General features: G+C 26.4%; 1 protein-coding gene across 1 annotated transcript; it reads left to right on the top strand.

Annotated features, from left to right (window-relative positions):
• Positions 1-5,657: 5,657 nt before the first annotated feature.
• On the top strand, positions 5,658-15,577 carry LOC120087044 (basic helix-loop-helix (bHLH) DNA-binding superfamily protein). Its single transcript, XM_039043898.2, has 6 exons — positions 5,658-6,492; positions 11,282-11,592; positions 11,737-11,868; positions 12,888-12,953; positions 13,638-13,706; positions 15,134-15,577. Exons 1-6 carry the CDS (start codon positions 5,985-5,987, stop codon positions 15,185-15,187), a joined length of 1,140 nt encoding a protein of 379 aa, XP_038899826.1. The 5' UTR covers positions 5,658-5,984; the 3' UTR covers positions 15,188-15,577.
• Positions 15,578-16,140: the final 563 nt, after the last annotated feature.

Raw genomic sequence — 16,140 nt, 5'->3', positions numbered from 1 at the left:
TATTCAACATAAACTTGAGATCACAATGGAGATGTGGTTAATTTTTAGGTAAGAATATGAAAGAAAATAAATGGAATCTCTTAAAATGAAGGAAACGTTAATTTAAATATTATATATTAAATGAATATCAACCAAAAATAATAAATAACAAAAAAGACAAATTTTGAAAGTGATATTGATGAGAAAAGAATTAAATATTTCAAAATTTTTGAAATAATGGTGAAAAGGTTAAATTGGTCCAAAATGAAAACTAAAAGCTCGTAACAAAATAATTTAAAATCTATGACATTTATGAAATATATGGTGTACAAAGAATTTTTCGTGTAAAAACTTCTAAAAATAATGTAAAATAACGATTTTTTTTAATATCCATGATGTATTTTATTAATTAATTTTTACGAATATATCCTCATTTAAATATTACTTTGAAGTTTGCATTAAACACTTTGGAGTTTATACTAAATACTTCTAAGTTTAGTTCTTTTTTATCATAATAATTTTTAAATATTTATTTTGATCCAAATTAATGAACTAAAATCGAAAGTATAGAAACTAAATAAACTAGCAAAAATGTAGGTTGGAGTTTCTATATTCCCATGTTGTATTTAAAATATATATTAGGTATATTAAGCAAAAGAAAAAGAAACAAAATACAAAAACCACTCGTAAACTTTAACTCTCATTTGATTGTAGCAATTATGATGTTCAAGAGTCTTTAGTTTTTATATATATAAAATATTTATAATTTAGAGATGGTTACTAAATTTAGTAACAGATTTTAGAGGCTGGTTAGACGTTAGGTCAAAATCAGAAAGGATGCCGATTAAAAGAAGGGAGCCTTGCAAGCAAGCAATAACAAATAATTGAGCAACAGAAAGTACAAGGGGTTTGTTTTCTAGAATCAGAAAATCATAAAATGATTAAGTTTGCTAATAGCATCGAAAATGTGTTATCTTAGTGTCTCTAATTTTGTCCATTTGTGATATTTAATTTGCTTAAATATTTATATTTGTAGGATCTCGAGTAATATAAGTATTCTAGATCGTTACAGGTCGTTCGAAGTTAATTTGGAACAATTAGAAATTAAAAATGGTATTCTAGGTGAGAGGGTTTTGGCGCCCTACAACATTGGGGCACGACACTCTTCACATAAAGCTGAAAAATGGTACAGCGCTGCGGCACTTTGCGTGGTTATAGAAAACAACACTTTGGTTTTTAGGTCATATCTTTTGATTCGGGTGGTCGTTTTGAGCAAATGGCTACTTGTTTTCTGTATTTTCGTCCTCCATCCATGTACAACATTAGTTTTTATGTTTTCTTTTATCTTCTTTCTGCAATCAAGCAAAAATAAGGTTGGGTGCTATCTTTTCCGCCACCATGGGAAGGTAAGATCTATGGTTTTCTAGTTTAAGGGATTTTGGAGGAATCCATTGTATTTTTTGGAGTATTTTGATAATTTGATTGAGAGTTCTTTTCTATGGATTTTACTCTTGATTTATTGATTATGAATTATATTTTCTTGTTATTGATTGACGATCAATGCTTGATTGTGCAATTCGGTACTTTAGATTAAGATATAATATGTGACATATAATTGTATGTTAATCTCCAATAAGTAATAGGTTAGATAGGCTTGTAATTTGTGGCCGACAACAAAAAGATTGTTCTATCAACTTAGGAAAAACCGTATTAGATTTCTAATTAAGGCTTTTCCTATTAAAAATTTATCCTAGCATAATCCCTAAAAGCGTAATGTGGTTAGTTAGATTGATTAGGATGTTTCTCATCTAATTAAATTTGGCTAATTTGGTATTTTGGACTATTGGTTAGCTTTTCCAATCAATTGAACTAGGCTTAGGTAAGAAGTTATAATCGTACTTTGATAATTCGATAATCAAAATTACATTGTGTGGTTTCGTTCCTCTAAGCTAGAACATTTTGTTTGATCGCATATCCATCCTTTACTTTCCTTGTACTTTATTTTCATGCATATTCAAATCTCAAACCACATAAAACCTCCCATTTATCAATTTAACTAAATAATTAACTTTAAGAAATTAATCTTTTTGTCCATGCAGAATGACATGTCTTGTCACTTATACTATTTAGTAGTATAGATAGTATTGATCTGTCCAATATAAATTTTATTTGATTGATCATTTATATGCCATAATAAAAGGCCACATGATTTGTATTTGGAGTATAAGGTTGGATTAACTAGGTTTTTAATACCTATATTTGGAGCATAGGCTTAGATTAGGTCAAGTATGGTCCATTTGTCTTCTTTTTTTTTTTTCCTAAAAAGAAATTGATATTTTTAATCTCCATTATTTTATGAAATAATTTATTTTTGAATTACTTGTCAATATTTTGAGAATCTTCATAAGATTCTCCATAGAAAAATAATAATAAAAGAGATAAATTACGAAGAAGGGTATTTTGGGGAAAGAAATGACATAGAATTGCAAAACTGTACGGACAGTGTCCTATGTCTTTGTATAGGGATATGGGTTAATTAAATATATATATTTTTTTTTTAACAAAAACACAACAAGTTGGCTGCTTTGTTCTGGTCCCACTCACCGCACGCCATGTAAGACAACACTTTTTAGAAAATAAAATAAATAAATAAATAAACAAATATTTTTATTTTTATTTTTATTTTAAAAATTATTTATGATTCTAGTTTAGATTTTTATTTTTGGAAGTTATGATTTTTTTTATTAGAGTTAAGAACCAAGGAAGATTCTAAATTGTTAGGGGGAAATTATGATAATTTCCATTATAAACTTCTACTTTCAATTTCTGAAATATTAAGATGTCAATTTTACGAAGATGTCGATATAAATATTGATAACATGTTCATATCAAATATATATGTATTCTTTAAAAAAATTATAAAAAGAGTAAATTTAAAAATAAAAGTGGTATACTTTTTAAATGAGTTAATATGTTTATTTTTTATATTATATTTATCTATTAATACATTTTGTTTTTTTCTTTTATGTTTCATGGATTTTTTTTATGATATAACAGAAATGCTAATTCACCGTTCATGTCGATATTGAACCTATGAAAATGTAAAAATATTGACATGTCGATGAAAATTTAATACCATGATTGAACCTTACATACATTGCAATTTACATTTTGTTAAAAGTTTTTGTTTGAAGGCCAACATGAACGTAACCTAACCAATTATTAAGTATGTTCTTAATCCATAGGTCAAAAATTCGAATTTTACTCTCACATCAGAAATTCGAATTTTACTCTCACATTGCGTCACTTTGATAGACTACAAAATAGAAGCCTATTACTAAGACTCTATGGTGGCTAATCATTTTGTATTTAGATATGCTTCTAAACACTACTTCTTTTTATATGTTTTCTTTTCTATTAAATATTTTTAAATGATAAGAAAAAAATTGAAAAGTAGACAAAATCATAGGTTTTGAAAACTGACCTTTTTTATTAAAAAAAATTGACAAGAATTAAAATGTGTTGAAATTGGAAAAAAATTAATCTTGTCTGACAACGATAACTTTTCAAAATAAAACTACATAATGAAATTCGTGATCATATAAGATTAAGGGTCAGTTTGGATTGACTAAAAAATGTGTTTTTCAAAAAACTCATTTTATTTAAACACTTTGATAATAACGGATTAAAATACATTTGAAAAGTTGTTTTGAATGGTTGTCAAGCACCCTATCCAAAATGACTACTTTTTAAATTAAACATTTGAAAATCTATTCCAAACATACCCTAAAATGGATGATAATACAAAAAAAAAATACGACAATAAAATTGGGTTTTTGGGTCAAAATGGGGGGAGGGGGTTGATTTATTAAATGGTCAATTTTGTGCGATTATGTTAATTAGGGATTGAAGTTCATTGTAACTAATCAATTGGGCATTCTTTATTTTATACCTTTTTCTTTTGAAATTTCAAATACCAAATAAACACGTGAAATCAAATCTCACCCTTACAACTTTTCGTAAGTATATTTTAAGATTAAATCACTAATTATTGTAACTTAAATTAGTTTGGCTCAATGGTAATTAATATGACCTTTCATTCTAGAGGTCAGAGGTTCGTTGTTCTATCCCAATAACTGTTTACACTAAAAAAAAATATTAATTATTTAAATAACATATTTTTAATTTTGATTCATTTTAATCTAAATACGATTCAATTTTTTATCTAATAAAATTAAAAGTTTAGGTTAATTTAAATTAACTTTGCCAAGTTGCATAAAAGTTGAACCTTTCCCCCACCCCCCCAAAAAAAATATATATATTATGTCTTCCAAATGAAGAATCCGTAGCCACCTATCTTCACTTTTAGGTATTCTTTAAATTAAAATTTTTCATTTCATTTTTAGTAATGAATAAATAAATAATAAAAATCACCGTGCAAGTTTTTATATATATGAACAGAAATTTCTCTCTCTCTCTCTCTTTTTTTCCTTTTTTTTTTTTTCCAATTGACTTTATTGATAGGGTCAACATTGTCATGTTGTTAATTCATTTTTATTTTATCGTTTTTAGAGAAAATAGTAGCGGGGGACCAAGTTAAATAGTTTTTCAAATTTTAGAAGCTTTAATATGAAATTCGAAGTTTTTAAAAAAATGAATTTTCGAAATTTTTTGGACCATTAAAACTATTATTTTATTAAATATTTTTTTTTAAAAATCCTTGCATGAATTAGTTTATACTTCAAAATTTATAGACCATAAATATATATTTTAGCAATTTGCATAAATTAATAGTTTCTTTTTGTCAAGTGGGAATTAGAAATGGAGAAAAGAAAACGAATCAAAGTCCTTAGTCCATCCTCTTTTTATCTTTTTTTTTCCCCTTTTCTTTCTTCAAACCCCTCCTAAATTATTTAGTTTAGATTTTTAACCAAATTCTAAAAACAAAAATAAAATTTTAAAGTTTCTATTTGATAATTCTTTGGTTTTTTATTTATGAATTTTAAATATATTTCTTCTTGATTTCTTATTATAATTTTCATCTTTCTTGAGTAAAAGAGTTGATTTTTAGTCAAATTTCTTAAAAACTATTTAAGAAGTTCATTGCAAAACAAGAGAGACTAAGTTTTTATGGCTTATGCCTGCATAATATTTTATTTAAATTTAAAATTTAAAATTTAAAATTAAGAGGATAATCAAATAGAAACAAAAAGATAATATTTTAGTTTAAATTAAAGTTTGAAAATAAAAGATAATATATCATCCAAATCAATTAAAAAATTAATATAGAAAGATTATCACGAAATAAAAAATATACTTTGATCTAAATTAAAGTATAAAATTAAGAGAATAATCAAACCATTCAATCCAAAATAAGTTAAAAAAACAGAAAAACATTTTGATTTAAATCATCCAATAATTTTTTTAGAAAAAAAAACAAGAAATAATTATCACGAATTTTTTATAGCTAAATTCTTTTTTAAAACTTTACATAACACGTGTAACGCACCTACTATTAAACCAATAAAATTTAAAAGGTAAACTAATCAGAATTTTCTTACTCCGGTGAGAAAAACAAAAATATAACAATAAAAGATTTAAAAAATTAATACTCATTAAAAATTTATTATTAATTAATTTGAGATTGAATATAAAAAAAAATTGATAAGAACATAAAAGAGATGAAAGAACATTAGTAGGAAAGGAAAATTAGGGAGAGAGGGAGAGAGGGAGAGAGAGAAGAGTGGTGAGGGGTAAAATGAAGGTCAAGTAATGTTATCAAAGCCCTTAGGCATTGCCTTGAGAAGCAAAAGCATCAAAATTTTAATAAAATATTTATTGAATTCCATTTATTTTATACCTATATAAATAAAGTACTTTGTTATGTTATTGGTGTTTTCATTTATCATTTTTTTTAAAAAATCTCTCTATCTCTTTTCATTTCAATTTTTGTTCAAACCCAAAACACACAGATCCAAATCCAAATCCAAATCCAAATCCCCCATATGTACCAATCAACTTCTTCCTCTTCTTCTTCTCAGAAATCCATGCCCTCCGCCCACGCCGGCGCCGGTCTCGGCGGCGGTGGTAGTGGTGGTGGTGGTGGTCTTACTCGGTACGGTTCCGCGCCTGGATCTCTCCTGACCACGGCGGTCGATTCCGTGATTGGGAGTCGGCAACCGGACTCCGCCGCCACGCTCCGTGGGCCACCATCGTTCGGCGGCCACTACTTCTCCTCTGTTGATTCCTCCGTCGTGGAGTCCTCAAGGAAGGTTGTTCAGTCGTCGTCTACTTCCAACGATCTGAAATCGTCGTCGTCTACTACCGCCGCCGCCGCCGCCGCCGCCGCCTTGAATAGGTCGTACGGATTCAACGATTTGGCGTTAGGGGATTTCTCGACGGGTAGAAATTTCAATAGTAATGGTGGTCAATCCTCTTCCTCTTCGCCGTTGGTTCGCCAGAGAAGCTCGCCGGCTGGATTTCTCGGCCATCTCTCCGTCGCCGAACCAAACGGTACTCTCTCTCTTTCTCTAATTTTGTATTTGGTTTCACCGGCGCGTGGTTTTCACCGCGTTTCTTCTCAAAAACGCTGACGGCCGTTGACTATATGCTCAAGTTTACCAAAATATACCCCTCGACTTTTCAAAATTACCAAATTATCCTCCATTGTCCTAAACTCTAATACCGCATCGGAATTTTGTTTTTGTTTTTTCAATTAAGTACGCCAACGATTCAATCTCAATTATATTGGATCATTATCAAAATTTCATTTAAAATTATGTTTAATAACTCCTTAAATTTAAACTTTTTCTTTAAAAAAAAAAAACATTACAACTTAAACATTTTAAGATTAAAAAAACTTAAATGCAAATTTAAAAAATCTATTAGACATTATTTTATATCTACACCAAAATTTAATTTTTAATATCTGTGAGTATTTGGACAACTTGCATGTATTTCGATTATTTTTATATAATCTACCTGTTATTAAACATTTTTACTAGATTTTTTAAAATCCATAAACTAATTTTAAAAACCAAATTGGTAATTTACCTTGAGATATAATTATTTTTCCATGTAATTTTAAATTAAAAAGTATTGGATTTTCTTCAAATCCAGGTCATAAGTCACGTGCTAGTGCAATTGCATGATGATGTCGATTTGATTTTTTATTTTAATATATCTATATCTATATATATTATTTTCCGATCTTTGGATGGGTGAAAGCCGACATGTAGTTTCGGTGGGCAAATTTGGTTAAAGAAGTGCCGTTGTTTTCGAGCATCTTTAATAATAGTGGAAATGGGATCCATTATACTTTCTTTAATAGGGAAATTATTCATTATGGATGCTACATTGAATCATTTTTTTGTCTGTTAGTTTATTTTTGTTATTGTACTTTTAATATTGATTTATTTTGATCTATATATTCGATAACATTGATTAAATCAAAATGATCATTTTTAAAAATATAAAAATTAAAATGATCATTTTAAAAGTACAAATTTTAAAATGAACTAGAGTTAAAAATACAAGATCAAAATAGATATTTATGAAAAATATAGAAATTAAAGTACCTTTTAAAATTGATGTAGTTAGATTGAGACGAACCTAATCGATATTGATCTATTTTAATATATTTGGTTTGTCGATTTGTCGTTTTTATTTGAAAAATATTGTCGATTCAATTATTCAGAAAGTAGCTATCAATGTTGTTTTGTTTTTATTCGTTTAAATCAATAAGTCAGCTTTTGTGTTCAATTTCACTAAAAACTACAGTGAATGAATGGATTTATTATATTTCTTATTTTAATTTCATAATTTTCCTTATCTTTAAATACTAATTACATAGCTCAGAATTAATCGCCTTCCATTGACTTTTAGATTATTTCAACATGGTTGGATATTATTATTATTATTATTATTATTTTGGTTATTAGATTTTGAGGTTTATTCTATTTTAGTCCAACACTTCTAAACGTTTAGTTTTAATTTATATAGTTTTAATAAAATTTAAATTTAGTCCATACTTTTAATTTATCATAGATTTTTTTTCCTTATCTACTAATATTTGCACTACAGATTTTTGAAAGTACTCACATATTTCTTACATGAAATTATTATTATTATTTAATCACTTTCGATAAAATTAAATTTAATCATTAAATTCAAATGACTAAATTTAAAATTTCTTGAAAGTATATTAATTGAAATTGAAAATTTAAAAGTATATAAACAAAAATTAAACAAATCCAAAGGTACGAGATAAAAACAATAGTTTAACCTTTTCGTTATTATGAACATAGTGTTGTCGTTTTTATTTTTTAAATATATGAAATGAAAAAAAATTAAATCTCACTTTGAGGTTGATGGTTACAAACTTTAAATCAATTGACTTATGTTCGTTTTAACAAATATAACATTACAGTTTAACTATGAAAATCACTATGATATTTAAGATTTGCATCGACAAGAATGGAGGAATAATTTTTATCAAATTTGTAGCCTTACATTTAATGGAATACTTTAAATAATAAAAGAGAAAAGCAATTTTTTTGGTGCTATTGTAGCACTAGAAATATTATGGTCCACAAGTTGACGAACCAAATAAATTTATACACAGACATGCTCTACAGGATTATATTCTAGTGGGCCATTGTATCATTTAAAATGTCTCATTTCTTGGGCCATTGTATCATTTAAAATGTCTCATTTCTTTTAGGAGTAAAAATGTTTAATATTAAATAAGCTAATGATTACAAACACCCAATAATGCTAAAGCTTTTTTCTTTTTTTAATAGATTTAGAAAATGAGATTTTTAAAAATAGAAAATATAAGAAAAATTATTTATATATAATAGTTAATTTTAATCATCTTCTCTGTTCTTCGTCTATTACTGATAGATACTAATAGAAGTCTACACATGTCTATCATTAATAAATACTGATAGAAGTCTATCATTGATAAAAGCTGATATAAATTTATCAGTATCTATCAGTCATAAGAATTGATAGAAGTTTATCATTGATCCAAGTCTATTACGAGTAGATATTGACGGAAATTTGTCAGTATCTATTGGTATTTTTTTTTTGTTATTTCTGTAAATGATTAATTGTTGAAAATTTTCTTTTGGAAAATTACTGTTAAATAATATTTTCAAATTAAATGCACTATTATGTTACTTCTAACAAAAATTCTAAGTACATATAAAAAGTTATAAGTTCACAATTGATAGAATTAATATTTTAACTACGATTTCTTTTGTTGTTGTCTGCTCAATTCTCTATTAAAAATTTATGAGAAAGCAAATATAAATTTTAAAAACAGACCATTAAAAAAATAATTTTATAAACAAAATCGTTTTTTTATTTATTATTATTATTTTATGGACAACGAGACTGAAATTAAGTTATAGCCTATAGGGGAATATCAGTTTACAGCAGTTTCTTTTCTTTTCTTTTCTTTTTTTTTTCTTTTTTTTTTTTTCATTTTTTACCAATTACATAAATAAATTTAATATTAAACTAAACTACACCTTGATTTTGAGGGATGTTTATTTTCCTTTTATATATGATCATTTAAAAATATATTTATTTTCACTTTTAGGCTTCACTTTGTCAAATTAAACTTTTGACTTAAATAAATATTTGCAATGTTTATTTTTTATTTAATTTTTTCTACTTCATTCACTAATGTTAACAAAAATCAACGATTAAAAATATAATTAAAAAAACTTCAAAACCATACTAACTTAACTGAAAATCAAGCATTAGACAAAATTAATTTACGGTCAAATTCAAAATCAACCATGGAAAAATTGCATCAAAACTGACAATGAGAAAAAAATAAACACTTCCTTGAAATCTATTAATTTTGTATCAAAAAATGTTAAAATTACTATCATTTTGATCTTTCTTACTTTAAATCTTATTCCATTTTAATCTCCGCACTATCAATATATCAAAATTTAATATTTATGTTTTTAATAAATCTTAGAATTAGCTTTTGTCACTAGTTTGAAGTTAATTTTTATCGAGCTTAGTATAATAATAATAATTTTAACAATAAAAGATACCATGTGAATATATTTTCAAAATTTATATAAAAATTTATTAAGAGTTTTTTTTTAATTTTTATTTTTTTTGGAAAAAAGTTAATAAATGAACAATAGAAACCAATTTTAAGATTGATTGATAATACAACAACTAAAATAGAACAAGTTTTATAATTCATTAAAAATGAATATCAAAATTTTTTTATTTTTTTATTTTTTTTATATGATAATTCTCCATCCATCCAACATTGTTGAAGGTGCGACTCGACAAACTTAAAACTCTAGGATAAAAAGTGATTTTTACGTTAATATCTTGATTGAGAATACATACATTTATGTCAGTTGAGTCATGTTATCATGTTTGTAAACTCTAAGGGTGTGTTTGGTGCGTGATAAAAATAGAGAGTTGAGTTGAGTTGAGTTGGTAATTATTATATGTAGAGTTAAATTATATGGGAGTTAAATTGTCTGTGTTTGTTTGCAGAGTTGAGTTGAGTTGATAATTATTATCTGGGTTTGTTGTGCAGAGTTGAGTTGAGTTGAGTTGGGGATTTGAGTTTTTTGTGAATGAGATTAGTTCTATTTTTTTCGGTTTGTTTTTTATTTCATTATTTTATTTTTTAGTTTTATGCTTTGCTATTGTTGATTAATTTTCAAATATACACGTAAAGATGAGGGAAGAGAGAAAGAAATGAAAATAGAATCCAAAGGTTTGACGATAAAAAAAAAAAATTAGATTTGGATCCAAATGGCAAAGATGAGGAAGGAGAGAAAGAAATGAAAATAGAATCTAAAGGTTTGACGGTAAAAAAAAAAAAAAATCAGATCTGAATCCAAACGGCAAAGATGAGGGAAAAAATAAATAGAATCCAAGGGTTTGATGATAAAAAAAAAAAGAATAAGATCTGGATCCAAACGGCAAACATGAGGGAAGAGAGAAAGAAAGGATAAAAAAGGGAGTTTTGAGTGGGTAAAAAAGAGTTTTAATAACCCGTAGGTTTTCTTTATGAGCTTAACAAACATGGATAATAAATACCCATCCAACTCAATAACTCATACCCATTTATCAAATACCTTCTAAAGGTCAAATACATTGTTTTAAATAATTCCTCATTCATGCATCAGAGTCATACGTGCAATTGGACAAACTTAAAACTTTATGATAAAAGTGGTTATTACGTGAAAGTCGTGTATAATTTGAACGTCCTACATCTAGATTGATAACTACATTATTATTGTAAAAACAGGAGGGTTTTCATTGACAATGGGAGGTGGTGGAAATGGAATAGGAAGACTAAAATCCCAAATGAGCTTCAATGGGCAAGATAATTCACTTTCTCAAATCTCAGAAATGAGTGAAAGTTTTGTTGAGGCAGCCAATTCTTGTAGCAATGGCCTTCAAAGCAACACCAATTCCACACATTCCTTTGGCCCCTCTGCCTTTGCTATGGACTCTTCTTGGGAAACATCCAATAATTCCATTGTCTTTGGTGCCCCTCATGCTAAAAGATCTAAGCACCATTCCGATGCCGACTTCTTCACCAGCCTCGAGTCTCAAGTACGTATGTATGTTGAAGTATTGATATACTTAAATTTTAGTATTATCGTAACCCATCGGGTTAAACAAAGCTTCTTGTATCAGATGAGTAGTATCAATATGATCTCTAGTTGTTGGCCTTATTTTGCATAATTTCTTTCTCAGTTTAGCCTGCCACAAACAACCCTAGAAATGGCAGCTGTGGAGAGGCTGCTTCAAATTCCGGAAGACTCTGTTCCTTGTAAGATTCGAGCCAAGCGTGGCTGTGCTACTCATCCTCGGAGTATCGCCGAACGGGTAATTTTTACATGCATTGCATGTGTTGTGTTTTGACATGTTTGATAACGTTTTCTGTTCCTTATTTTTTGTTTTCTCTTTGCTTAATAAAGAAAATAGAAATGCATTTGGTATTGTTTTCTGTTTTGGGTTATTTTCACATCTTTATATATATTTGATAAAACAAATTTGTTAAAAATATAAAATTTTATATAAAAAAGTGTTTTAAAAACTAAATATTGAATATTCTTTGTGTTATATTTGTTATGCATTTAAGCAGATTTTATAGACTTTAGGGAAGATTGTCTTTTTAATTATAGGTTTTTAAAGTTGTTGACGATTTCTTTTAATTTTTTAAAATAATTATATGATATTTAAATTTAGAAAAAAAAATTAAAAAATAATTTCAGAGAAAAGAGATAACTTTTAAATTTTATTCTTATAATTTAAAATGTCATATAATTATTTAAAATATAATAAAAATTATTTGAGGAACCTACTCAACCTACTTTTAAAAACTTGATGATTAATTAAAAAGGTTGAAAACTTAGTGACCAAATAAACATATTCTTAAACATTTGGTGATTAAAAAATTACAATTTGAAAATTTAGGGACCAAAGTACTTATTCTTCAAAATTTGGGACTAAAAATGTAATTTCAAAGATATAATTGTTGTTTATGTTTTGGAAAAAAAAAAAAGGAAAAACAAGGTTTCGTCTAACAACTATTTAGTTTTAGGTCTTTGAAAATTGTACTTGTTTTCTCACAATTTGTTACTTATGGTTTTCACAATTCCTATGTACACATTTGAATTCTTAACCAATTTTTAAAAACAAAGTTAAGTTTTTGAAAACTACTATTTTTTTTTTTTTTTTAGTTTTAAAATTTTAGCTTTGATTTTGAAAGCACTCTTAAAATGTAGGCATAGAAATCAATAGATGAAAGTAGTGTTCATAAACTTAATTCAATGACAAAAAATAAAAAATCAAATGATTACCACCGAGGTCTTAACAATTTTTTTTTTTAAATCTATACTCAGGAGAGGAGAACTAGAATCAGCGGAAAATTGAAAAAACTTCAAGAACTTGTTCCCAACATGGATAAGGTAATTCAAGCATCTTTATTTTCTTTTCCCATTTTTTTAGTTCAATATAGTTGCCTCAATCGTGAGATCGAACATTTAACCTAAAAGAACTTAATAGAATATAATAAATATTCAATCTATTGATATGATCCATACTTGTCAAATCCCTAAATCCACTCGAAATCTATCTAATGGTTAAACAATATAATGATCTTGTTACGCAAGTGTCAAACTAATAGAGTTAATTCTATGAAATTATCAGACAAAAAATGTTAGTTCACGTTATGAAAGTGTTAAACTAATGGCCATGTTTGTATAATTTTGTTGCCCACCTTTTGGCACGTGTTGCTGTTAGTTATTTTATTCTCTGAATTCCTTTCTCTACCGTGGAAGGTTATGAGGCATATTCGGATTCTCTGTACCCTAATTAGGTGTCTGGATATCATCGGTTCTTAACCAGGACTTTTTTTTATATATATATATATATATATATATATATATATATACATAAAAGCAATAGAGGAACACATTTTGTTAATAGATTATTGTAAATAATTTGTTTATTTTCTTAACAAAATACTGTCATTATTCCTTTTAAAATTATATATATATTTCTGAATCCCTCCCTAAATATCATAATTTTGTCATTATATGTTTAGTTAATTGCCTCTTATATACTTTATTTATTTATTTTGTGTAATACAGCAAACAAGCTATTCAGACATGTTGGACTTAGCAGTGCAGCATATTAAAGGTCTTCAAAATCAAATTCAGGTATTTCAAACACTTTTACACCAATTAATAAATAAAAGATTAAATTTTTTCTAATTTGAAAATTTAATCCAAATTCTTGTTATATATCATTTCCTTGTTATTTCAAAATAATGATTTATGTCTTGAATCTGGTTAATTAAAATCAATATTATTGCTCCCATGTGAAGAACAATGTTAAATAATGGATCAAAATGTTAATTAAGTCATCCCAATTTAAAAGTTAAATTACAAGTTTAATACTTCCTTGAATTTTCAAATTTATTTCAAATAGATATTTGGATTTTAATAATTTATCGTGGTCTATCGTAGATAGACAGTAAAATTTGTCTATATTTGTAAATATTTTTGTTCATTTTCTTATATTTGAAAACAACTCTTTCAAATATGTTGAATATGGCAATGACTTATTATGTACAAATTTGAAAGCTTGAAAACATATTTGACATTTTAAATATTCAATGACATTTTTTACACAAAATTAAAATTTTAGAAACTATAAAATTCTTATTAATATTATATTAGACAGAAGATTTGATTTTATATCTAATACATACATCTTAAATTTCAAGAACTTCATAGACACATAAATAAAAGTTTATAGACCGAAACATGTAATTTAATCCAATTTAAATTGCGTGTATTCTACGGTGATTTAAGAACATATTATTACATAAATCTCCTCAACATGCATGAGGCTCAAAGGTCGACTCAATCCTAGTTTGAATTTGATCTAATGTAAAAAAGTTTTATGTTTTTATAAGTTGACTAAAATCTTAAAATATACTAATTGAGTTAAGGTGGAAATTATTAAGTTTCTTTAAATTTATTTATAATTCTTGGATTAATTGAACTACAATTCTATTGATAAAGATAACATCTAATGTTTTTACAAAGGAAAGCTAAAATCAAAATAGGTATTGAATTAATAATCACAACAAACATTTTCTTCTCTATATTATAATACCATATTTTCATTTTCAAATTAGTAGTACTTAGTTCTACTCATCTCTATACATTCTAGGGAAAAAAAAATATATTTTTTAAAAAAAAGAAAATTTTTTACCGCATAATAACTTAAAATTAAACCCTTGTGTGGATTACACAAAGGCAGGAGTTAAGTATTTTTCTTTTCAAATTAGATCACTTAGGACCTGTTTGGATTGATTTAAGAAAATAGTGTTTTTCAAAAAACTCATTTTTATTTAAACACTTTTGGTAAAAACAGATCAAAATATACTTGAAAAACTATTTTGAACGGGTGTCAAACATTCCATTTTCTTTCAAAATGACATATTTTTTAAATTAAACACTTGAAAATGTAATCCAACCACGAGCAATAAACTATATTATCTTATTGAATGAAAATTTCAATTCCTTTGTTGAGATTTAACATTAATTTTTTTTTTCTTTCTTTCCTTCCTTTTCAGAAGCTTAACAAAGAAGTTGAAAATTGCACCTGTGGAAGCAAAGAATGCTTATAACATCCGGAATTATTGGGAGTTGGAAACATGAATTCTACCTCAAATTTTGCCTTTTTTAAAAAAATTTATTGTGTTCTTTCCACTAACCCAAAAAATTAAATAATAATAATAATAATAATAATAAAAGGAAAGACAAAAGAAAACAAGAGTAAAGGGCATTAGTTTGTACATAATGGAAGTAGCTCTCCAGCTCTTATTAATTCCCAAATTTTAATTCGAATTTCATAAGCTTAATTCTTCTTTTTTTTTTTTTTTTTTCCATGTAAAATAATTTTTGAATTCTTCTGTTTGGTTCCCTACTATTTTTGTTTGCTTTGTCTTTGTAATATTTGAGAAACCTATATCCTTGACTCTTTAATTTCATTATTCATGATTGTCTTTTTAGAGAAATGATGTTGGCTTATAGTTTTGGTTAGTCTAACTTCGTGAAGTTACAAAATTTTGAGCTTGTAATAACCATATTATATGGTTCAATAGTAACAACAAACTAATTCTTCATTTTTAGTTTGATATTTACTTTGCTTTATCTTTCTAATGGTAGACAAAATCATATTGAGTTGTTGACTATTTTGAAAAGAGTTCATGGTGTGTGGGTTGATTGAGTTAATGGTGTAGGTTGATCGAGTTCTTCATATCATTGGATATTTTGAACACCTTTATTTTATGAAAAATTGTCCAAACTAACCCAAAACCCAAAAAACTTCTACGTAGTTGACCTCCCTTTTAAAAACATTTTTTTGACATTTTAAAGATATGAAATACTCACTTTGCCCTTAGTTTTAAATAAAATACTTCACCCTTAGTTTTTGGGTTTCTTATATTACCAGAACATCTCATACAAAAAATTATCTAAGTTTAAATTTTGTAAAACAATTTAAAAGTAAAGATGTTTTAACATTTTGTTCAATTTTTATAAGTATGGTTGGAAAGAGAACACGAAAAATCGTATGAAA

This window comes from Benincasa hispida, chromosome 1, assembly GCF_027475165.1.
Source record: "Benincasa hispida cultivar pf3 chromosome 1, pf3_genome.v1.1, whole genome shotgun sequence".
NCBI classification, from domain to species: Eukaryota; Viridiplantae; Streptophyta; class Magnoliopsida; order Cucurbitales; family Cucurbitaceae; genus Benincasa; species Benincasa hispida.
This window is presented reverse-complemented; position numbering and strand designations above follow the sequence as displayed.